The sequence below is a fragment of the Periplaneta americana genome, chromosome 4, assembly GCF_040183065.1.
Source record: "Periplaneta americana isolate PAMFEO1 chromosome 4, P.americana_PAMFEO1_priV1, whole genome shotgun sequence".
NCBI lineage: Eukaryota > Metazoa > Arthropoda > Insecta > Blattodea > Blattidae > Periplaneta > Periplaneta americana.
The window spans coordinates 171,603,706-171,630,722 of record NC_091120.1 but is presented as its reverse complement, the minus strand read 5'-3'; the positions used below and the strand labels follow the sequence as shown (position 1 = coordinate 171,630,722).

The 27,017-nt window shown below is 34.0% G+C and overlaps 2 protein-coding genes across 3 annotated transcripts in view; one reads left to right on the top strand and one right to left on the bottom strand.

The window, feature by feature from the left end:
• Window positions 1-23,159, bottom strand: part of LOC138698428 (FHIP family protein CG3558-like) — a 72,304-nt gene extending 49,145 nt beyond the window's left edge. For both annotated transcript variants that reach the window (XM_069824320.1, XM_069824321.1), the window contains exons 1-6: window positions 23,076-23,159; window positions 22,582-22,762; window positions 12,040-12,242; window positions 10,065-10,322; window positions 8,408-8,558; window positions 4,237-4,482 (exon numbers count right to left, since the gene is read on the bottom strand). In XM_069824320.1, the coding sequence (XP_069680421.1) occupies window positions 4,237-4,482; window positions 8,408-8,558; window positions 10,065-10,322; window positions 12,040-12,242; window positions 22,582-22,731 (1,008 nt within the window). In that variant the 5' untranslated portion in view covers window positions 22,732-22,762; window positions 23,076-23,159. The remainder of the gene's footprint in view (window positions 1-4,236; window positions 4,483-8,407; window positions 8,559-10,064; window positions 10,323-12,039; window positions 12,243-22,581; window positions 22,763-23,075) is intronic.
• Window positions 23,160-23,206: 47 nt separating this feature from the next.
• Window positions 23,207-27,017, top strand: part of LOC138698429 (zinc finger matrin-type protein 2) — a 4,989-nt gene continuing 1,178 nt past the window's right edge. The window contains exons 1-3 of the mRNA XM_069824324.1: window positions 23,207-23,360; window positions 24,109-24,329; window positions 25,070-25,143. Of these exons, the coding sequence (XP_069680425.1) occupies window positions 23,250-23,360; window positions 24,109-24,329; window positions 25,070-25,143 (406 nt within the window). The 5' untranslated portion in view covers window positions 23,207-23,249. The remainder of the gene's footprint in view (window positions 23,361-24,108; window positions 24,330-25,069; window positions 25,144-27,017) is intronic.

Genomic DNA, 27,017 nt, shown 5'->3' with positions numbered 1-27,017 from the left:
ATCGTCAGGTCTTAGGAGTTATACAAGAATCTTAAAATTGGATACCATCATAGTTCAATAATCTACTGCATGAAAAGCAATGCAGGGGCTATGTCATATTATAGATGACTTAATTTATTTTTTCACTTGGGATGGAATCTATGGATCATCAGTTATTATGAACCAACAAACCAAGTTCATATAAAATCTCGTGAACATGAATATTCAATCTCTAGTAATTTTGGAACCACAAAAAATAAATGGTGCACACTTGCTAATAAAATAAATATCATTTAACATTATATTCCATTTATTTTAGACATCTGCAATGTTAGATGAAAAGCTAGAGCAGTGGATTTACACGCTGATAAATTGGGTTGGAATCCCAGTGGGTCCAAGTGGAATTTGTGATGAACAAAAACAATGCTTAGTAGGTCCTCACAGGTTATTCCCGTTTTCCCTACTGACATTTCACCATTGCTCCATTAATCATGATTGAGTGGTTGTAGTTTGTCCCCCCATAGTGCACTGAGGGCAAAGCATATTATGGCAAAAATACAGTTTCAGCATGTCATTCCTAGATGACGACATTTGATAAAAAATGTTTTAGATTGTTTTAATTTCCCAATTTAACAGAACAAATCACTATAAAATTCCGTAAATATTTCCAGTTTTACAGGAATGGAAACCCTTTCATAAGAAGTACCAGATAGAGCACAAAACCTCTAAGATGTGTTATAATACCTCATTTTTTTTCATATGAATGGACTGTAATGACAGAACATTCCTTTAGATACTTTTACATCTAACTGGCAACTCCAGTTAAGTTGTGATTGACTTGGTTTGAAGATGTGTTAGGTGTATATTTATTTAATGTTTTATTTAAAGATTTCCACATGAAAAACGTCTCCAACAACAAATTTCTATATCATATCCCAATTTTTTTTAGCTGTAAATGTAAACAGATGAAGCGGTGAAAGAATAAAAAGGAAGGGAAGATATATATAACAACTGCCAGTCGACTGCACTTCTGACGGAGAAGTGAGGCTGTTAAAATTTTTGTATTACTTGTTTCAGAAAGGTCCATCTTAAATCAAGTGGGAGGTGTTTGTGAAACTGCTACCTGTTCTTGCTAGATTTTATAGAAAAACAAATACATTTTGTAATACATATAATGATGAGCGTACATAATGAATGGTGTTTGCAATTATATTGTGTATGTGCACAGTGAAGGTAAGGATGATTTTCTGTAGAAAGAAGCAAGTGACAAAGTCAGTAAACTGGGTAACCATCTAACTTTTTTTTTTCTCATTTTAACTCTCTTTTCATTTTCTTTTGCAAAACTGGAATGATTTATGGTGTTTTTGGGGAAGATATTATTACTATTATTATTATTATTATTGTTATTATTATTATTATTATTATTATTATTATTATTATTATTATTATTCAGATTGAAATTTAACTACGTAATCGGTATGTCAGTTGGTTCCTTTCTGCAGAATGGTATTGAAAGTTTTTTTCTCTGTTGTTGTAAGTGTATTTCTTTGCCTACTTATACAATTAAAAAATGAAACGTGTGACAATATTTCAATAATGTTTCTCAAGAATCCTGACAAATCAAAAAGTAATAATAATGAAGACGAAGAAGATAGTAATGCAGTGTCCAATTCCTCAGTATTACTGGGATTAAAATAGAAGTCGGGGGACGTGATAGTGTCTCATTTAAGGTATAATGCTGCAAGCCAGAAGGACGCAGGTTCAATTCCCAATGGGATCATGAATTTTTCCACTGATCTAATCCTTCCAGCCGCACTATGGTTCTGAGATCTACTCAGCCTTTAAAGAAATGAGTACCAGGGGCATTTCCTTGGGGGTAGAAAAGCGGTGGGCAAGTAGAACAGACATCCCTACTACCATTAAATGCCAACTGTCTGTAAAGGTAGGAGTCTTAACCTCTCGCCACCCTCTGAGCTGATTTGGCCTGTTGACTTTACCCTTACTTTTTAAAATAAAAGTCAAATTTAACTTTGTTTGGTTTAACAGTATACAATAGGTAATTTTACTTCATTTATAACCTCAAATAAAACACAATGTCAAATTTCAAAAGAATTACTGTAAGGTGTTTGTATTATCAGTGTCTATCATCAAAAGGAGAAGGGAAGACAAGTTACAAAATATTTAGACGTGATCTCAAACCACTCTTCAAGGGTTTGTATACATGTATAATATCCCTCAACAATTACAAATATATGAGTTCATAATTTATTTCTATAAACAAGTATAATACGAATTATATCACTTGCAAAACTTCCCTAAACCTTTCAAGATGCATGTAGCAAAATAACTGAAAGCTAGTGCAATATGCTCTACATAAATGAGTAAACATTATATACTTAATGATTCTAGGCATTACTGTTTTAAAATGTACACCCATAATATATACATAACAATCACCTGAGAAAAATCAGAACCATATTTATTTGCAACTTAATGAGAAAAAGCTTCAGGATTGTCCATAAATTATGTTTTTTTTTCTTTCTATTCACAGGTTACATGCATATACTTCATGATTACCAATCTGGTTCGTAACAAATTATTCCACATCTCGACTCTTACAAGCAAGTGTGCATCTGTTAGCCAATACCACACTTACAATCCGCAAATTTCCACTGTTTCACTATATTTGATCATCTCTTTCTGGGTCATCCCCTTTTTCACCCTTCAAGAGAGTTATTTTGATTGTAAATCAAGTCTTTTTCTACTTTTACTGTTTAAATAGCTAGCTGAAACGCAAGCAGAATGATGTTCTAGAACCTATCTTCCAAAACAATTCTATATGTACTGTATTTGTTAATAATTAATATATAAACTCACTCCATCCTGTTCAATAGAATATGATTTTATTAATACAGTGAAACTTCCCTTAACGGACACTTCCCAATAGCGGACTCCTCTCAATAGTGGACATTTTAAAATTCCCCTGCAAAATAACATTGGCCCTTATGATAAAATTCTTCCAAATAGCGGACATTCTCAATAATGGATGCGGACACTGAAATGTATCTCCCAACAACAATTAAAACTTCCAAATAACGGACAGCACAAAAGAAAAAAAGAAAAAGACGGTTGTAAATTAAACGGAATAATAACGGAATTCTTGGCAACAATCATTATCGTGCATTTGAACGTTCTTGTACTTTATTGAAGGTAAGCAGCACAGTTGTTAGTTGTGATATTGTAGTACGTGAGAAGTCCGTACTTTCTTAGGTTGTCAAGTTGAGTGTTCGGAAGTATAATCACATTAAAAATGTCACAAAAACGTAAACGTTTGTCAGTAAAAGAGAAAGTGGATATTGTAAAGCATAGTGAGAAGGAAAAATTAAGTGTTCGTGAGCTGGCCACAAAGTTTAATGTGTGGGAAAAACTCAGGTTAGTGAAATTTTGAAAAACAAGGATGTTATTTTAAAATCATACACTGAGAATGCAATTCTAGATTTCATTGTGTAAGGTGAAGTGGTACAGTGACTGATGTTTATTTTATTTACAAAACATTTACTGGTACGATTTCTCTCTGGATGGATACTGTAAACAATCTCACAATCTCACTGTCTACTGCACTGTACTGTAAAATATAGTGTTGAATATGTATGAGAAATTTAAAGTACTGTATACATACTAACGATTTTCTAAATAGCGGACACTTCTCAATAACGGACATTTAATTTTTCCCCGACGGTGTATGCTATTGGAAAATTTCACTGTACAACCAAGCTTTTCTCAGACACCTGACTACAAGTATTTTTTTTTTTTTAAATTGACAACAGTGCAGTTCACAATGTTTCAATTACGATCTGTTAGCTGTTGGAATGGCAACAGAATAATTAGCAGTGTTTTTTTAATAACATAGTGTGTTCTCAAATGAAAATGATGAGTACTCGTTTATGCGTACAAAAATATTCTGTTACACAGTGCATAGCTGTTACAAGAGTCCAGAATGGTCGCAAATAACCATAATAAGAGCTATTAACAATCAAACATATGTAAATATTGTTTTAATGTGATTTAAAATTGTGTTGATCAGAAAATGTTTACGTAATGTGTACCCAATTGTAGCTACAATCTGAAATGAGGCAACATGTAACCTGTAACACTGCTGACATAATTTATGGACATACCTAACCAATCTATTATTGTCTCCAATTTACTAATAACTAGCAATCCAAAGAGCAATGTAGAATAATGCATGTACATTACCTGTAGCAGTGCAGGCCCCATGACTGGTACCAGAAAGCCCTGGTAGAGGAACTCCAGCATTTGTTTTTTTACAACAGGATGTGCAACCTGCACAACAGCATTGCAGAACTCCAGAGAGTTCATGAACATTGTCAGTTCATTGATGTCGTTCACATCATCTGGGGTAAGACGATGCCAGTCCTCAGTCTCTATGACCAGTTTGCGTGGCAGCAGAGAGTAGAGCCCACTCAGTCCTGTTGCAAGCACCTGACACACAGAGAAAGAAGAAATAAATGTTTAGCACTCTCATGTTATTCGGGTTCGTAAGTCTCCCAGGAATTTCCCATATTTGTCAAACATTTTCTTTGATCTCCTAGCTCATATATTTAAGATTATTCCTTTTATGCTCGACCATTCCGAAATGTAGTAATTATACACCTGGTAGTAGCCCTTTAATGCACCTCATTAAAGTACACCTATTCATTATAATTCAGTTGGTCAGCCAATGACAAATCACCTTTGTACCATTATAAAACCGCAAGTATCGATTATTCTCGGATATGCAATCAAAAGACAATTAGCGAAAAGTCACGGAGTCTGGAAATCCAATACTGTTGCAGAAGGTTATGTTCTGTTACTATAATAATTAGCGTTAATTGTAAATAATATTCAAATAAATTCAATTTGTCATCTCGTTTTTCAATTCTAAATCAATTTCCAGGTTATATCAAGACTAATGTTCATCTTATTCTCTACGTTATATCAAGGTCAATGAGATTCGGCCTCGGAAAAAATCAATACTTTCGCGTCTGCGCACATCTCACAATTCAGGTCAGTTCGCTCCTCACTTAAATAACCATAACATGAATACTTTTGAATAATTTCAAGTTAGAAATATGGTCGAGCATAAAAAGTCGTATGAAACTTGCCTATAATGGTAATTAAGATGCTCGTATGAAAATTATGAAACTCGCTTGCACTCGTTTCATAAACAAACATACTCGCGTCTTAATTACTACCATTATAGGCTCGTTGCATAATGTACTATTATATTTCATTAAAAAAAAAAAAACATATATCGAAATGATAGCCATCCAAATCTTGGATTTTAAATATCGGCATCCTAATCAATTCGAATGAACAAAAAAGAAAATGTAAATTAATTAAAAAAAATAATAAATTTCTTTCTTTATTGTTTCTCTTGTTATTCGGGTTCGTTAAGTTTCCCAGGAATTTCCCATATTTGTCAAACATTTTCTTTGGTCCCCCAGCTCATATATTTAAGATTATTTCTCTTATATTTCATTAAAGTTTAAAATTAATTTATTAGTAAATTTCTTTCTTTCTTTATTGTTTCTCTTGTTATTCAGGTTCGTAAGTCTCCCAGGAATTTCCCATATTTGTCAACATTTTCTTTAGTCTCCCAGGTCATATAATTAAGATTATTTCTCTTGTATTTCATTAAAGTTTAAAATTAATTTATTAGTAAATTTCTTTCTTTCTTTCTTTCTTTATTCTATTTATTTATTTCCTAATTTATTCATTAATTAATTTATTAAATATTCCATTAAAATTTGCATATTGCTTGAAGCCTCCAGTTTATTACTTCCCCCTCCCCCCCATGACTAGGGGGACCAGATGAACAAAGCCAGAATAGGCTATCATTAAAAAGGAGGACTGAGCAGAAAAAAAAAAAAAGAGGACACACCAAAAATTTATAATGAATTTGTCATCATTTGTAATTTAATTAAATACCTTATATACACACAAATACTACATGCATATTTCTTCTGGAATTTAGCAAAGAAAAACGGAACTGTGTGCATTTTTTAAAATAAGGTTGGTATCACTTCACGGTATTACGTATTCACTTGATGGAACTGAGAATGATGTTCTATGGGAAGATGGCGACGACAACAATGATTCTTCCACTAATGATGATGAATAGAGACTTTAATATTTTATTGCGACCAGCCTCATGGTCTAATGGTCAGAGCATCTGGCTATAGTTCATGAGGTCCCGGGTTCGATTCCCGGTTAGAGCACAGGAATTTTTCCTTAAAGGGGATTATTCCTGTGTTCGTCCATGGTCTGGAATTTAGGTTAAGTTTAGATTTAAGACCTCATCATAATCATCCTATCACATCATCGGGGTAATGTAACTCTGCCTTCCAGGCACCCCAACCTCAGAAGTGGGTTACAACTAAGCCACGGCCAGGAGAGAAGACCAGAAATGTCGAAAAGACAACCTGGTGGCATTGGATTAAAAAAAATATATATATTTTATTGCACATATTAACATTAAATTGATAAGTTGTAGGTAGACTCCCGGATGCCTCTACAACAGCATGTGAAGATTATGATGTGTTTCTTAAAATAAATTGATATTTTATGTATACTATATTTTGTTACAAGTATTAGCAAAATAAAATAAAATTTAGTTTTGGAGTTTTCTTTATTTGTTATTATTGGCAGCTGTTTTCGACATTTTATTTTAGTCACTGAAAATGCAGTACACATTAAATCAACGGCTCTTCCTTGTGAAGCAATACTGGATTACGAATTCAATTACGCTACTCAAAGAGCATACCAGAGAGAATTTGGTGTTCGTAATCCCTCCCAAAGAAACACAATACTGGGACTGGTAAACAAATTGGAAACAAATGGAACTCTAGTGAGTGAAAAAGGCAAACATCGTAATCCATAATCGTAAACATCTGCGCATCTAGTGACAGGGAATCAAAGCTCCTGCTTAATTTGACGTTAAAAACTGGCCATTAAGTGAATTTCCAGCCAAATAAATAAAGATTTTTCAGCATTTGCTAAAGAGGTTAGTAATCTCCCAAAGATACTCTACATTTGAGATATAACAAAGTGGCTAGCATCATTTGTTTTGAAATAAATAAAGAAAGAAATGTGTTAGTTCTATATAAATCATTCTGTATATTCTAATATAGTTTAAGTCGTCTACATTTCAAGAAACCACATAAGGCTGGTTACATGACAAACTGCAATTGTCAGGAAACATAAGAAAACAATGCACATAAAAATAACCTTTGTTATCTTACGTACATCCAAGCTCTTCAATACTAAGATAAAATGATGATATCAGATAACGAATACAAACAGAACTGAATACACTATTTCTTCTTATCTCGTCCAGCTGGAATTAGCAGAGTACGTGAACTACACAATACGCTCAATATTTCTGACAGACTAATCGCCAATATTACGAACCCAAACAACTCCTACACTCCCAGTCTAAATTGAATAGAAACCCGGGACAACCAAATAAACTATTGAATGAAACAGTAACAGACCATGAGATCTGAAAGGAAAGGATGATGGTGATGACTATTAATATTACAAATGTTTATCAATTAAGAGAATTCATATTCGTTGAAGTCAAAAAAACTCTAAAATTATTACATAAAATAAACAAATATAACAGTAATTAAAATGATTTTAAGTATGCAAGCCTGATAATGACCAAAATGGCACATTGAAATTACACACATATGGTAACACGACAATGTAAAATAAAAAGGCTGAAGTGCATTTTTTAATGCCTCAGGTTGTCTTTCAACATTTCTGGTCTTCTCTCCTCTCCACTGTTGAGAAAGGCTTATGTGTAACTCATTTCTGAGGTTGGGGCACTTGCCTGGAAAGCTCATTACTTCGATATCATAGAATGACCACATATGGTTTTGTGGCATCAGGAATCTAAACCTTACCTGAATTCCAGATCATGGACGAACACAGGAAGAATTCCTGTGCTTTAACTGGGAATTGAACCCAGGACCTCATGAACTGTAGCCAGGAGCTCTGACCATTAGACCACTGTTGTTGTTTAGTTAATTGTCCGAAAACAGCTCTGAACCTCACAAGTGATATCAACAAGGCACCACTTATGAGGCAACTATGCCAGGAGATAATGGGTAGGGTGGCCAGTTCCTTTGAGGCATTATAATTACATAAAACATGGAAACCTGATAATGTTACTAACTCAAGCCAAAATTCACTAAAATTATTACATTACACAACTCTAACAATTTATTGTAATTTGAGTTAATTTTTTAATATGAAAAGAAGAGGCTGAAAGAAAGATTAAGAAAGCTAAGTTACATCCTTTTCGAGGAAGAGGTAAAATGAAAATGAAAGTTAACTGTTTAAAAATAAAGACGATACTTACTGGACAAACATTAGAATGCTCTGCAATGTAAGATCCAACATTCTCATTCTTCTTGGACAGAGACATACAAAGCAACAAAGCATCACGTGCTTGTTGACCAATTCCGCCCTCTCGGTGGACAAAAGGGATGAGAAGAGTGAAGATTACAAATCTAGAACCACAAAAATGTCACAGATTGTACACAAACTTTCTTTTAATTTATTATATATAATGAACTGAAAAATAAAAAACTCCATCAATATATCCAATGTAATGACTTTATATATTTTTTTCTCTGTTCCATATATTTTTTTTTCTGTTGAAAGCATATTTTGTTCTCCCTCCTACGGAATTTCATATGTCGAAGGTTAGTTTATGCATCCCAGATTGTTCTATGCAGTAACTGTTGTCCTTCGTATGTTCTTAATTCTGATCAATGCTATTTAGCTATGAGATTGCAATGTGTTGTAGTGTGGTAAGAGATAAGGCTTTTTTTAAAATTTGCAGTTCCCCAAGAATCAGTTTTAGGACAGATTTTGTTTATAATAATGGGAAATTATTTTGCTAATAATATGAATACAACTTCTATTCTTTACACAGACGATACCACATTTCTTAATAAACAACCCGATCTTTGTGAACTTTAAAGAAATGCTCAATTTATTCTTCATGGAAGCAAAGAATTGGTCCAAGTGTTAATGGACTTTTACTCAATGATACAAAAACCGAAACTACATTAAAGACTACAGAAAAAAAATTATTTCAAATTGCTTGGTGTGCATGTCGATACAAAATTGACTTGGCTCATACCGATTATGTATCAGTTAAATTACCTAGAGCAAAGTTTCCTAAACTTTCATAACATGCAGCCCACCAAGGTCTTCAATATTTCTTCACGACCCATGTCATACTTTAAGTTTTTATATTCATGAAGTTTTATCCTTTTACTCTGTTAGAATTTAACATTATTTTGTATTATTTCATCTCCTACACATTAGGATTAAGGGGACAAGGTACTCAGAATCATAAAAAAAAAATTTTGATTTTTTTTTTTTTTGTTTTTATATTATTGACTTTTTTTTTTTTTTCCGGATGAGATAAGTTAAATATTGAGTTACAGTTTTTTGATCTCATTAAGAAAAATGTTCATGCGAAATTTCTTGCACTGTTACAAAATTATGAAAAATATAATTCAAACAATTTTGAAAAATGTAATTTTGAGAAAACGAGTGATAAAATAATATACTGCTGGCTGGTATTGTGTTTGCATGGCAGGATATTTTAATGCATAATTTGGTTAATTTTATAGGTATTTTACAATTTCTTTCACAAATGTAAAGCTAAAGGTTCATACTAAATTAATTTAAGCAAAATGAAAAATTAATTTATTTTTCACCCTCAAACGTTTATGTACATACCCAGTGCTTAATGAGCATGCGCAGTAAGTTATAACTGGAACATGTAAAATTCAGGTAGCCCAAATTTTGTTTCTGGGTCTGTACCCCTTTAATAATAATAAAAAAAAAAAAAATTATTCTATAAAAATATGTGTCAAATGAAATGTCCACATTTACTATACTCTTCCAGACCACTTTCAATTCATAACTATTCCAATGCAGTTAAAATAAATTGCAGCAGGAGTTTCTCTTAAGTATAATTAGGATCTGTTTTCACTTACTTGGCCGGACCCTGATCTGGAGAGGCATAGAAGAAGAGGTCGAGTAGCTCAATGTTCTGCATAAGAGAGACGCACAGTTGGTTGAGCAACACAACAAGTCTTTTCTCTACTTCCACAGGAAAGACCTCACCAGCACACGAAGCAAGTAGCCTAAGTAATGGGCGGAGGAAAGGTTCATGGACTAGTAACTGGTGACGAGAATGACTAACCAGCAACTCATACAGCTTGAGCTGCTCCAGACGGATGGCATTTCCATACCTAAGAAGAAAGTGAAATACGCATCATGCAATCTGATTAGCTGTCACTATTTCAATGTTGATTAGTAAGTGTTGAGAGGTGTAAAAATAAGGCACAAACGGTGGGTAAATAAAAGACAATCTTACAATAATTGGAGTTTTGTAGAAAGTAGGAGAATACTTTTTCATTAAGTATATATAAACATGCCATGATGATGTTATCAAAAAATTGTTTTAAGTTGTAAATTATATAAAACAAATTGCACTTCATTTAAGCTTCATGAGAAACTTTCAGATTGGAGAGAAACTCCCACCTACCCACACACTTCACATCCATCTACCCACCCCCAACCACACCCCGCCCCCACACAACCCCCCAGACCCACCTACCCACACACACCCACCTCCACCCCAAACATTCCCCCTTCACACGCACCCACCTACCCACCCCACCCCCAAACACTCCATTTCCATACACGACCCCCAACACCCATCCACCCCACAGAAAAAACACACACCCCCAGCTACCCAAACCCACCCCCACACACACCCACCCACTCTCACCTACCCACACTCACACTCAGCCATATACACACAATTCCCCACACCACACACTCACCCACCCACCTACCAACACACATAAAACACACATCCACACACCCCACCCACCTCCACCTCCACCCCAAACATCCCCCCTCCACACACACACACCCACCCACATATACACACAACCCCCCACACCCACCCACCCCCACAAAGAAAAAAACACACCCCATACACCCACATATACACAACCCCCCACTCCAACCCACATCCACTACCCACACATGCACAACACACACCCACCCATCCCCACACCCAACCACCCACACACACACATACACACACAACCCCCCATACCCACCCACGCCCCACAAAGAAAAAACACACCCACCCACAACCCCCATGCCCACCCACCCCACAAAGAAAAAACACACCCACCCACCCCACCTACCCACACCCACCCACCCCACACCCACCCACCTACCCACACACACAAAACATACATCCACTCACCCCCACACAACCTCCCACATTCACCCCACCACCACCTACCCACCCCACACCCAAACATCCCCCTCCACACGCAGAGTCACTCACATACACGCACACCCACCAAACACCCACCCCCACAAAGAAAAAAACACACCCCACACATCCACATATACACAACCCCCCACTCCCGCCCCATCTCCCTCCACACGCACGCACGCACGCACGCACACAAAAAAAACACACACGTCAGTGGTGAGTAGGACATCTTCAAATTCGGCTACTCTTGTATGTTCTAATCAGGTTTAAACACTCTGCTAACCAGCTATCTTATTGGTTAAACTGCTGTTGTCATGGTTATAAATTTAAGAACTGTATTACAGACTCAAAGATGGCTGAAGTGTGAAATTCTAAATCTCTCTTGTGAAAATTTTACTAAATCAACTTAACTCGCTCTCCCCATATAGTCTTCAAATGCTATTTCTGATGTTATTAAATGTCATTTTCCATTAAACTCTTTTGTCACTTAATGTGTTTCTTTTTTTTTTCAGACTCCCATAAAAGCATATAAATGAAGTTTTATTGTATAACCCTAATATACGACATTGTACAACAGACTTTTACAAAGTGGGATATTAAAAACAAATAAACAAATTTAAATAACTACATAAAATAACGTAACAAAATGTACGATCATTAACAAATACCTTCCAGTGTGAATGCTCCATGCGAACAGTCTGTCTAACAAATTCTCACTGAGAAGATAATCCAAACACGGGCAAGACTGACGATTTTCATTGCTGGGACTGTTTCCAGCTGTCCTTAACTCTAAAAGTAGAAATGTAACCATTTGATCCAAATGGTTAACGACGCCCAGCACATCATCCTGAATTGGATAACCATTGGGTGGCTGAAAAGAGAAAGTTATTTATATACACAATTATACATGGGGTTCACAATAAAAGTAATTGAGCTGTGAAGGTGCAATTTCCAAAGTACATGAGGCATATTGTGACACACATGAAGATGAGGCTAATTATATAAAGTGAATAAATATCACTGCATAAACATGATTACATTCCCACAATAATTTTATACAAAACAGAAGGGAGCGTATTATGTTCCTTCTCAAATACAATTCCCAGAAATACGACTAACAGAAATGTATAACAACATTTTGTTCCTTTGCTGATGGTTTTTGGGGATGAGTGGGTACAGACATTCTGTGTTAAGTTTTTGACCATGGATTCCATGAAATTATTTAAAGATAGAGCTGCTATTTGTAGGAGATTGTATACTAAACTACTTATAATCATGTTTCAGAAGTAATCTAATTATATTTTTTATTTTTGTAGGTCATTTTACGACACTTTATCAACATCTTAGGTTATTTAGCATCTGAATGAGATGAAGGTGATAATGCCGGTGAAATGAGTCCGGGGTCCAACACCGAAAGTTACCCAGCATTTGCTCATATTGGGTTGGGGGAAAACCCCGGAAAAAACCTCAACTAGGTAACTTGCCCCGACCGGAAATCGAACCTGGGCCACCTGGTTTCGCAGCTAGACACTCTAACCGTTACTCCACAGGTGTGGACATCTAATTATAAATTCAATTAATTGCCTAAAAGGAAATTGTAAATTTCACTCATTAGTAACAATGCTACAGTCAGTCAGGGTACCTCAGGCAGAATTACACCCACAGCTCTGCAAGTCAGTAAAATGAAGGAGAACGATCTGTGATTCACACTTTTCAGGTCTGCTAAATGTTTCATTTCATTTCATTTCCTCGAAAAACTCAAAATTCTCAGTAAATATTGGTTTACAATAACTCTTCTCAGGTTCTCAGCCAGGTGAGTTCGAGATTAGCTTCCAAGCTTTCGACGGCTAGCTCTGCCATCTTCTTCAGGGATGGAGAAGATGGCAGAGCTAGCCGTTGAAAGCTTGGAAGCTAATCTCCAACTCACCTGGCTGAGAACCCGAGAAGAGTTATTCTATATCAAATGCCGGAAAGCCTCAAGTCACAAATTATTGGTTATAACAATAACATTTGACGAAATTGGTTCATAATGAACTCATCTATTACTCGCGTGAATTAATGTAGTATGTTCCCTTCCATCCTGTACAGGCCTACACATACAAAATATAACAAAAATACTTGGACTAACTTTGGGATCGAGTTCTCCATAACAAAACAAGAAATGCCAAATAAACAAATATTCGGAAATTACTGATTTATGAGTTATTCAATAACAAAGACAAATAGTGATAATTTAAAACAAACTGATGGAATACATTTATAATGACACATTAACAATGTTTTAAACTCTCAAATCACAGTAAATACTCAAAATATCCTGTGCCTGTTTCAACATATACACATGGACATTTCAGATCATGGATTATCCCACCCTTTCGAAGACCCCAGGACAGTGTCAAACAGTTTTGCAGGCTTCCTCAATACCTTGATGAAGTGCTTCTTTATTTAGAATATTTGTTGCATAAGCTAGGACTTTTAGGAGTCTTCACATATAAAAATCTGAACGACTGGGCGAATGTGCAGGAATGCAGGCCATGCAACTGGTCCTCCCTTACCTAAACATCTGTCACAGTAGATATTAGCAAATGCATCCCAAACAATGCTACTGAAATGTGCTGGTTTATGATTCGGTTTGTCTTCAGTCTGAGAATACAATCTAATACAGCTACTTAGCCCTGCGTCCATTACTATTAGCACACCCATACTTAAAAATCACGAAATGGATATTCTGTCATAGTAACTAAACAGCAGTACCGTAGAAGTGGGTAAAGTCGATCAGTGGGTGTATAATCGATCATTTGTGATTTTTATTGAAAAGTATATTTATCTCAGTTACTTGTTAAAATTTTGTTATGCTAACTTCATTGCCTGTCACTGCAAATGTAAGTGAGAGGGACAACAAAAAGCCTGCGCATGCCAACAATGGGAACACAGTGCATTTACTGTTGAAGTGAAAATGGTTATTCTCAACTTTTTCTCTTAAACGAAAACAAAGTCTTGCAAACTCTAAATTATCGTCAGCAGTGAAAGGAGGCAAGAAGTATATGTAAGTAATTTTGGTTGAGATTGTATCCTGAAATAATAGTTTTGCAGTTCGTAAATGTTAGTATTGAAACTTATTATTTTCAAAAAACTTGTACCTTTGTAGGGTTAGGTTGATCATGCCATCGACCTACTCGAAGCAGATAGGACCAGCAGGAAGAATAAATTTTTTCACCGAAATACCTCCAACTAACACTTATAAACAGAAAAGTGCCATAGTATAGCTTATATTGATGGGATAGTGGGGGGAGAGGAAGACGAATTTATGCTGAATTTCTTGCGTAAGAGAAGCACTGCCAAAGGAACATATTTTGTATACCCCTCTGTACCTGATGATGGGAACAACGTAGTTTCTAAAGTGACATGAGGAGGGGAAGATTTCAAATAATATCTGACATAAACCTAAACAATGTTGAATAGTATTTTAGATTATAATTGAAGTGTGGTATTTCAATGTAAATTTTGAATTCTTAAATCTTTGTTTGTTGATATTTATTTATTTAACCTGGTTGATATGTGAAGTATTAATTTTTTTTATGTTTATATATTGGCAATCATAGTCACGTTTGTACAGTGGAGACCTATAGGCCTAATTGTATCGAACTGTATGATCACAGTAACAAAATATACACTATATAATCCTATAGACTTATATAATAGATTATTGCTTTCTACACCCCTTATAACAAATAAAATACATGTAGTACACTTAATTTGTTTTTAAAAACATAAACAGTGATCGACTTTACTTCACAATATTTTAAAATCGATCTCAAACTAAAAATTCAATGGTGATCGACTTTACCCTATTTAAACAGGTAACTTCGATCACAAGTACAATAAAAAAAAAAAATCAGATTTTGGTAAATTGTAATTCACTTCTTGTAATGTGATTTCATAAGTGAAGAATATGACGACAAAATACTATTTTCTGAGGAACTTCGCTCCATTGCATAACCTCAATATCATTAAAAATTGCAAAATTTTTATCGACTTTACCCTCTTCTACAGTACATGTCAAATGTACGAAACAGACTAACCACGAATGCAAACAAGTTTCCTTGGCAGTGCATGGTCATCTAAGGTCCAATATACATTGGTGTCCATTCCGTAAAATGGACAAAAGTTTTGAATTTTAAAATCATAATTTTGTCTGAAACATGCATATTTCCTTGAATTTTCACAACATTAATATATTTTCTTCTGAAAATGCATTATTTTTGTATTTTCTCGCGAGTTAGTTTGTTGATGATTAGCACTTGCTACACCTGTTTACAAGCAACTCTTCAAGGCCGGTAGCATACTGTATCTGACTTTCTGTCCCGGACAGGATGGTTTTGTCTTGGAATGTTTGTTGTGGCAGTGATTACACACATTCTTAAGAGGCTGCAGCATACTGAATCAAATGAATATCCCGGGAAGAATGTCCATTATAGTATGCTGCAGCATCATAAGAATGCATGTAATCGTCATATCGAATGGTCTGAGACAAAATGTCCGATGCACTATGCTGCTGGCCTAAGTGTACAAAATTGTCCAGTTCTGAGATTAGTGTTATAAAAATATGGTTAATAACCATGCTAAGAAAACTGAAGTTAAATATATTTGCAGATGATGTAGTATAGTAGCAGACTTTAAAGATGGACTCCAATGCTCAGTTTTCCAAACGCAAATTACTTCTGATGAATATGGGATGGAAATTTCAGTCGATAAGACTAAAATAATGGGTTTCATTGGGAAAAATCATTTCCATAGCGAAATCTAAAGTAATGGGTTTCATTTGGAGAAATCATTTCTGTAGCAAAATATGTCTAACAAACCTGCAGAATAAGTATTGTGCTTTAAGTATTTAGGCTACCACTTGAGTTATGACTGTGAAAGGATAGCTCAGCAACATTACATTATTTTGATTATGCAATGAATACAATTAATAACATCTTTAAACCATCACTTGTCCAAAAACATACGAGAATTAAAGATCACAAAACAATGGCAAGACCAATTATAATGTATGTTAGTGAAGCTTGGACCATATATAATGTGATGAACAATGAATTACTGTCAATGAAATGAATTTTTAAGAACTGCAGGTTACTCAAAATTAAACAAGGAAAAAAATACTGATATTTTAGAAGAACTAAAAATTGATAGTAGTATTTCAGAGAAAATTCAAAATTATAGACAGAAGTGGAAATTCCATGTTCTCAGAATGCCTGCTTCAAGAATATCTCGCCAGATTATATATTACCATCCATTTGGAGAAAGAACTTTGGGTCGTCCACTGAAATGCTGGAATGAGACTGTAACAGACCATCAGGCCTAATACGTGGCAGGAAAAAGAAAAAGAAGAAGTATACATATTGTTATAAACAGAGAGATAATGGCCTAAAGTAAGTTATGACATGTTTAAACTTGAATATTATGTGTCCATTTTTCTTATGAGTTAAATATATCCATATGCCATATAATATGAGTTAAGAAACTATGCACTTTTTTTTCATGGAGGTGTTAATAATTCACATCTATCTCTTAAATTATTTACTCCTCTTAGCATTCCTGTTTATCTTCAATCATGACTAAAAGATGTATTATAAAGAGCCTATTTTAATACCTAAAAATATAATAATAAGAAACACTAGCACACAATGTGCATAGTTATTAACCTAGTTATGATTCACAAAATTGTGTTAATAACACTTCTTCGCTCACACTTCGCTACATGGTATCCGTCACATATATCTCCACATACACAGTGATCATTCGGCTGGTGGTATTTTTCGATGCTACAAATATGTAGTGAAACCCATGGACTGCGAAACGTGTCATCACATGTCTCAGTTCGTAATTGGCCTTCTTCCATTCTGTGTTCATCATTGCGTCCGTGGCGTAGAACTCCGTAAATATATCTGCTCTCTTTGCTTTTAGTTCCTGAGTAGGTCCTCATATGCCTTCGTAGATGTCAGTAGCATTTGATATCTTAGATCTTCGATGTAGAAAGAATCCTTGGACAATACGTATGTAAATCGTGATGGGGTGTATTTGGATGGACACAGTGCTTTCTTCAAAAATGTCACTTTGACTCTATGTCTGCTAGATTGTTTTTCCTTAGGTGTTCCCATATTATATCTATTCCATATGTTATTATGGGAGTGATTTTTAGTTTGAAAAGCTTCAATGCTGTCGACAGGGATATCTTATGTAGATTTTTTATTCCGTTCATAGCTATCACTGCTGCTCTGCTCTTTCCTTTATATGCAATGTGTATACATTGCCCTGTGTCTGCATGGTGATCCCTATGTGGGACTCTTGTCAGTGGTTCTGTTCCATACTTTATGATGTCGTTGACTGCTGCTCTACCTCCTTTCCTGAATGTCATTGTGACGGTCTTCTTTTTGTTTAGTAGTAGCTCATTTTTGTTTGCCCATTCTTTCAGGTAATTGAACGCTGTCTGAAGGTTTTCTATGTCTGTGGATAGAATCACCATGTCATCCGCATAGGCGTAGATTTTGACATGTCTGCTTCAATGTCTTTGTAGACATCTGATGTTGCTATGTTGAATAGCAGAGGGCTTAGCACATCGCCCTGCAGCACTACATTTGTCTGTTCCAGTGGCTGAGATCTGTTGATGTTGTCGTCAATTTGCACATAGTTACTTTCCATGATGTTCCTTAATAGTTTTGTGATGTAATTCTTTCCAGTAATGTTCTCTAGTTTATCTATAAGCATTGTTTTGTTCACGAGATCGAAAGCCTTTGTATATCAAAAAATATGTAATGTTATGTTAGCATGAGTTACGCAGATGTAACACGACATTTAGATTACTTTTTCTCAAATATTGCACTCAATGAGATGTTAAAATTCTTGATATCAGAAAGCAAGAAGCAAAATTACTTCCGATATGTGTCAGTTGCAAAGTTTTTAAGTTTGGTCTACTGTTTGCCTTTGTGTTTGATTGCTTCAATGATTAGTGGCAGACTTAATTTAAGTAGGCTACGATGCTTAAAAGTGCCACAAATATAAAAGAGATAGGCCTAAAAGAAGTATACTGCATTAAGTCTACTACATAAGAAAGAAAAGTTGCTACCTTCTTTTTAAGCAAGGAGGCCAGATATGATTATCAGACAGACAGGTGTCAGCCAATCGTCTGTTTCTAAGAATTCTTTGGTGCATGATGCAGACACTGATGAGTCTGCAGGTAAGTTTCTTTCAAGGAAAGGGATGAATTAATGTCTACGAATATTGAAGTAGAAACTTCTGTATTATTAGTCAAATTTGATGATGTATAACCGAAATTTCAAATATTTTGCAAAGTTTTGTAGATGAAGATGATGTTAAAATAACATAGTGCTCAAAAGTGCTGGCAGATGGATTGCTTTTTAGAATCAATGAAGAAGATACATCATATGAGAAACTGAACCAGATTTTATGCAAGCTATCTACATCAGTTGTTGAAATGAAAGGGGACAGAATGTTTTACAAATTTGATAAGAAACTAGATATGAAATAAGTGTGATTGGGTTTATATTATATGTAACACATTTGAATTTATTGTTCTTTTGAAATAAAATATTAATTTGTCATTGTGTATGAAGTAAAATTTTAAAATGATAGATGTGCTATACATCTTGTGATGAAGTAAGAAAATTGCTCTGGTTGGTAACATTATAAAAGACAGTTGATAAAAAAGTTTTGGTAATTATCTATAAATACTGATTTTGGTCTTTTATGAAATTAATTTTTTAAATTTTTTTATTATTATTCCTAATGTGAAAACACATAGAAAAAGTGAGTGGAAAGCAATTGTAGTTTTGATTTTATTATGTTATGTACTTACAGATAATGGCCGATTGGAAATGGGTCAACCATTTTATGTTTGTTGTTTATAAGTGGACAGGAACAGTTTCGTTGTGGCGCATGCACTGACCTGTCATGGAATGACTGCGTATTGTGATATTTATGTGGACATTTGTCAAGGACGTCAACTCAATACATGCTGTCATTCCCAAACGTAACATTCCAAATAGTTTTCACACCTTACAGTTAATCTGGACAACTAATTTATTTTTAGCTTTTATTTTGTCATACAATAACTACAGTAAAAAGAGAAACCTAAGCACAGGGTGGTTTTTACAGAACTTAATATCTACAGAAATCAAGTTTTTCAGTAGACACATTTTTTTTTTTTATTAACTTCCAATTCAAACACAGTATTTTCACAGGTAATAAATATTTACTGAAAAGAGGATAACTGAAATAGAATATGATATTATACATATTATTTTATAAGAAAGTACCATCCCTAAATAGACCTTGAAAATAACAAACTTTCACAAACGTCAACATCTATACAGAACTTTTCTATAATTTTCAAAATGTTTTTACTAATGTTTTCAATTTAAAATTCTGTTATCCTTTTAAATTTAGATTATAATGTGTAGGAAAGCTATTTCTATATATATATATATATATATATATAAATGCATCTGTTCGTTTTTACTACTCAATTAACGAATTGCGAATTAACGGAGGGGGGGGGAGCTTGGGGGATTCCCTCCGTTGGAAAGTTATCCCCCTCTCACAAAATATAATTGTTTTAATATGAGTATACTTTATAAAGTATAGAGTAAGCAAAGAAAATAATATTGATGTATTATCATCACCAGCAAGCTGACAACAATCAATAACTTAGGAATTACACATCTTATCTTAAGGCTGCTCATGGATATAATTATTATTATGATCAAGAAGCAAGACAAGCAACTCAGTGCGACCAAGTGTTGAGCCATATCGAATGAGGATAATAATAATTTTATGTATGGTATTCTCTATCTAGAAATCTATTCCCCCCCTCATCAGAAATCATAATTCGCACTCTGATTTTGTTCAATAATACTTAATGAAGACATACAAGAACAACAGCATTGTTCACTGGAACACACAATGGCACTTAACATGAAGCTTCATCATGATACATAGAGGCAGCATTATCTTCATCTTTCTTCTGGAAATCTTGGCACACGTCTCCATAAAATGTTCCAGCTTCTTCTGAAGATATGTTAAAGTACCTACTTCAATAATTTCTTTATGTCAGCACACTTTTTTTCACTAACATGATTTACAAATTTAAATTCTATAGTTATATTAATCTTCTTTGCATTATGGATTCCTGGCTTAAGAAATTCAACGTCAATACTTGATCCTGCATGTGTCTTGGTAAATACTTGTCCCTTCTCATATCGCAGCACACGCACATCAGTCATTTTGACTGAAAGCCTCTTCTTCAAAATTTCTTGCAATTTGAATTTAATATCAAATACTTGCCAGTCTTCACCAAGAACTAGGCATCTACCATGCTTTCCTACTATCGTATGGTACAGATCTCGTATTTTATCTCCGCCTCTGTGCAACATCATATTTACGGTGGGGAGGTGAGGCACTGGGAGAAAAGTTGTAATGCTTTTTAATATGCCGGCACCCACGTTGTAAGATGTCACTTGAAATTTAACGGCCACTGACCGAAAGAAATATAATCCGAGATCTGTATTCTGATTAGATATCTCACTTTATACTGTATAAAGTTTTTTAATTCACACAAACATAAAGACGTATCTTATCAACTTCTCATTTGCTACCATAAGAGTTTACTACCAACATTGACACTAGATTGCAGCTGATGAAATAAATTAATTGGAAACCGCAAATATTCACATAATAATTTACCATTCTTAACAGGTCAATTTAATTGAAGAAGATTAAGTTCAAATGAAATGCCGCGTAGATGTTCAGTTTTGTTAAAACTCATTGGCAAAAGACCTTAAATTTTATGAAAACTTTAGCAATTTATCGACATTTTATGCCGGTAGATATTAAGTTTAGTTAAAATTTTCGCCATGGTGATGAATTAGTGGGTGCTAAAACATAAGGATACATCAATATTTTTGTGAAAACGCCCCCGATTATTATTGCTTTATTCAGGGTAAATTTCACACTAAGCTATATGTTGGAAATTTAACTCTGAGTTTACATAATGATCAGAACAAAATGTAGTTTAACTATATGAGCATTCAGTCGCACAATCAACTAACGAAAGCAAACATAGTAGTCCTAATTTTTAAATTAAAACTGAGGCTTCCTGACTTCTCATAATTTAGAAATTTTACAGTTCTTCCAGAGGGTGAGGGGAAGGAATTAAACATTAAATTTTACAATATAATATTGCCTCTCATTTGTAGAACAGTATACTTACTGTAAAAATATGCAGCGAATTCCTAAAATTTAGTTTAAAAGGCGTAAGAAAGTGGAAATAAATTCCAGTAAGCAGATATAGCATGTAAATCATTTTCAAAGGATACAGGTCACTTAGGCTAATACTGTCTTTCCTAACAAAAAACAAAAGCAACACGACTGTTCTGTGCTGTCACCGTCTGTGAGATATGCGCAACACAGTGGGAGAATGATTATGATGATGACATAATAATAAAATAATCGCCAACGTAACGTTTCCACTGTTTTAACCTCTACAGTATTATCTTCGGTAAATTATTATAAAATCTCATTATTTAGGTACATTAAACTACGCAAATCAAATCTGGTACCGGTAGTAAAAAGGTTAGAACAGCAAGATAAAATATAAGTGTAACAATGAAACATACTACCGGTAGGTTGTAAATTTGAAACATACTACCGGTAGGTTGTAAATTTGTAACAAACATAATGGAGATGACGTTTATCTATTTACTAATTCCCTAGAAATTTACCTACTAAGGTTTCGACAAAGCAATACTAAAATTAACTTCAGATTCAGAACGTATTTATGTAAACTTTTTGTCATAAAAAGGTATATCAACTTTATATAATTTCAAAGTCATGTGACACTGTGCATGGTTGTGAGATTTATTCATCAAGCGCAACATATATTATACAGTACCTACTTAAATCCACATCTGTCACTTTCAGAAAAGAGTATCTAAAATTGAACTACTTCTAAATCTATTAATTGCATTGTTTTCCTTCAGACTTCATAAATACTAGTTAAACGTCTATTTCAGTGCTATATAAAACGCATTTAGATCATAATCACTACGTTTAAAAAGCATTTTCACTTTCTGGCAAGTAGCCAAAATGTGAGTACAGTATGTTTTCGTCTCAAGAGTTAACCTTGTACTTACTTGTGTTCTTTCTATAATTTCGTAAGTTTGCTGCCAATGTTTTTTGAAACTGTCATAGCAAGCAGTGGGATCACAATCTTTTGGTGGTGAGTTGGACGGTCTGCGTTTCCCAAAACTTGCCCTTAAAGGGCTGTTGCGCAGCCAACTCATATTTAGTTAACTGCAAACTGTCCTAAGCATCCTGAAATTGCAATAACATTTGTACATTAGTGAAAGATAACCACCAACTCACGAGCAATTCTCGATTACTAGTCTATTGTCTTGCTCATGCCTCTGTGAGATAAGTAGATTATTCATATCAACATTGCACAAATCTCTTCTGTCGGTTCCTGAATACCAAAGCTGTTTATGTCTATAGTCAGCATCGGCTACGCCTACAAGACATGCATTTTTGGCCATTATACGAAATATGGAGCAGAAATCACAAATGAAATTACAACTATATAATATTTAATGATCAAAAGTACAGTATTTACAAGTTGTAAATCACATACGTTTCAGAAAAACTCTTCCAAAAATACGAATTTCTTCCGCTGTCCCCGTTTCTCAAGTACACCCATTCCGCCATTACCATCGATGACATTTCGAAGAGCAAAAGTAAACAAATCAGTTTCAAATTAATAATGAAAGGAACAACTGCTTACATTAAAATAAAATAAATTTGAAAAATGTCTCTTAATGTTTTCATATTATTCTATTTTGTGAGTTTTTGGAATAAATATGTGAATAAGAATTTTGGGTTGAAGACTTCCATCAGTGTCAATATGGCTGCGAAGGAGGTAATGTTTATTATCCTGTTTTTGCAAATAAAATTTGTAAATAATTATGTACTAAACTGACCACTAATTCACAGCCACTGAAATGATTTAAATTGGTATTTTTTCCATGTGTTAAGCGTCCATATTATGTACAGTGAATGTTGAACGATTGAATAAATAATGTAACGTGAATGATGTAGTTAACCTTATTTATTTCGGATATTAGTATTGTGCTTAAAATATAATCACATCAGTAAGCTATGTAATTTTATTTTGTAGCAGCGAAAGTATTTCACCTAACTGTACGAAAAAAAATTTGTAAAGGATTTATAAATTTGAATTTTAGTATGTATTTATTTCTTGTACCACTAGACATTTTATGGCTGAATATGAACTGTATGAGATTCATATTGCATTCCAACAAAGAAACTTTTCTCATGAACCAGACATAAAATAGATCACAGTTTAGGATCATATTAGGTCTATGCAGACCTAAGTTAAATTTAATTTTCTCTCAGTCTGTATTGATGAAACAATGTTTTTCGCAATTTATTTTATGTCTAATTGTTTAATAGTGCAATAACTATAACTTAGGTAACAAGAATCTGTTGTCCCTATTTAAGTTATGATCAATGTTTTATTTATCATAGTTATATTGCATATAAATTGGAAGAAAGAATGAAAGGAACATCATGGTGTCTTAAAATTTAATATGCAATACATAGCTACCATATGTCATAGGCCTATAGCACAGTTTTTACTTGTTTAGAAATATGAAGACCATCGCCGTAAGTGGGACAGAGATGAATATGAACGGCTGGCGGCTGAAAGAATTCAAGAAGAATTGGATGCGCAAGAAAAAGCCAAGCAGAAGCAGCCACCTGTAAAACGAGAATTACTTCGTCAAAGAGATTATAGGGTTGACCTTGAATCAAAACTCGGAAAGAGTGTAGTAATCACAAAAAATACCCCTTCGTCACAAACTGGCGGGTAAGTGTTAATAATTTTGGATGCAAATAAGCCTTTTGTTGTAGGCTAGCTAAGTACTTTCTTTGCTATTTTTTTATTACACCAAATTTTATAAACAATGAAATTCAATAATTTTCGGCTAATACTTGTTTTCTATTTTCTGTCTTTAGTTAACAACGAAAAATAAAAACTTACCTGAATTAATGCACAAATTGAGGTAAACATGATTAACTTACAGAGATCTGAAAACTGTTAAGCTCGGTCTTCTTGGATTCACTTGAAAGCACGTAATTTTTACTTGTTGACAAGCAAACTTGTTGGGGATGGCATGTGGCTTTAAGTTAATGTTTTATTAATTTCATTCAAGTCTTTTCGTCATGTAGGTCTATCTACTAACGTGTCATGCGTGTGTTAATCACTAGTTTTAAAGAATGCTGACGTTATTTAAAATGAAATAGAATTACAGTAAAACTGTAAAATCATTCGACCTAAAATATATTAAGAATTAATACATCACATTAGACACTCGAACTTCCTCCTATACCACTTTTGTTAACCTTGTGTATTAGTTGTAGTGACATAAAAGAAATCGAAGTCTTAAATCATTTTGAATTTAATCTTAAAAAATTTTGAACTTAATAAAAAGAAACTCAGGCACCACATAAAAGTTTTTAAGCGTCATGGCGACCTGACACCTGGGATTTGTCTACCTCTGACATTGACAATGATTACATTTTAATGGTTAATAAATTTAATTTCAGATACTACTGCAATGTCTGTGATTGTGTTGTGAAGGACTCTATAAATTTTTTGGACCACATCAATGGAAAGAAACGTATGTATCTACAGTCTTTTACGTTTATCCCTGTTATTTACGTGTATATTAGCTACGTACATGGATAAGTTTTTTTATTCACACAAGGATCTTGACAATAAATTTAACCAATAAATCCACATTTTCTTCCTTTATTTTGAATGCTGGTTTGTTGAGTAATAGTTTTGTTTTCTCAATTTTGTTACCACATATAAGAATAATGTTAGTATTTCTGAAGTTTATGTTCCAGTTCTATTTTATAAATAGCCTAACTTGATTATGAAAATAATTATTATGTTGCTATTTGTACTGTGTAAAGTTATGGTTTTATTTTCTTCATAATTCTAGTAGTTAAATTATGGTATTATTGCTTTTATATTTTAAAGGTTAAATTAAGTAAATAGAATAGGAAGATACGAGTACTGTTTTCATAATATTGTACTAATTGGTTATTTTAGTTACATTAATTTGTAAATATAGCATTGAAAACTCCTACACACTATGCTGTTTCATTCCACGGTGAAAGTTTGAACAGTGATGAGAAGTTGAGAATCCCTGGTCTAGAACATTAGTGATGGAGTGCAGGTATAAATATAAGCTTTCAAGATGAGATCACCAATGTTCTACATCAGAGAATGCATATTTATGTGTGTATGTGTAGGTGTGTGTATTTATTTGTATTATAATTATTCTTGTTTACTAATGTTCAGGAAATTAGATTTCTTGCAGTTTCCTTCTAGTGCCGCAGTAATATTTTGAATATATGTTAGTATATGCCCTCAGTTTTGGCATTGGTTTGGCAGTAAAGTCCATAGATGGTCTCCGTCCCTGATCAATTAGCTCATAATTTGAATTACTTATAATACGAATGTTTTGTACAAATGAATGGTTCACATACCTTTTTTAGTCTTCATAGGGCTTAGTGTGAAACTAACATATCTACAAAATGAACATTTTTAGGTGTTTACACAAATCTATAGCAAATTCGTTCTTTTACTTAGTCACAAAAAATCGTAACTCAGTTCCGAACAGTTTTGTACAGGGACATCATTTTATTTTTACTTCAATTTTTATTGTACCTGAGTTTTTGAATGTACTTCACTCCCACCCCTTCTACTAACGAAGTTCCAACTGTCCTCCACACAGTTAGTGATTATAGTACATTTCAAAAATATGTTCGCGTTTTGCAGTGACGAAAACTTCCAATATTGAATCATATTTTCGCACAGGTACTGTCATCCATTTGCCTACGTCGCATCCCGATTTCCCCCACCTGTTTCTGCTCGCTCCACTGTAAAGACTAGTGGCTGGGCTTTCTTAGCTCTTTTCTGAAAACATTAATTTCTGTTAGGAATTAATTGGACGTCTACTTAATATTATGAAACTGTTTAAAATAACTTAAATAAAAGGGCCTCGTTAAGTAATTAACTATCGCGTGATTCCCCCCCACCTTTCTACGATCCTGGGGCATAACCACTTGGACGGACAGTAGATAGCATGTCTGAGTAATTTTATCTGTGTGGGTTGGGCAGAAGTGAAGACTGAATTTACAGTACGTAAGGTACTCTTTTATAGAGTAGGTACAGAATTATTTCAACATGAGTTACTAAGTATGAAGGACGAAACTGGTAATTGGAATTAGATGCAATAGTCTATAGTGCGATAATAGGCACAAAAGAACTGAAGCCTGTATCGAAATGAATGGCTACCATTTTAAAAAATGTGTTTAAATATCCATATTATGATTATTTTTCATTTTAACTTCATTCTCTATATCGTACGCTAATGTGCTGTAGACAGTGTAATATACACTGGATAATTAATACGTTCACATGGATTGAGTAAAAACACTTATTGTTAATACTGTACTGTATTTTGATTAAACAAAACCTAAT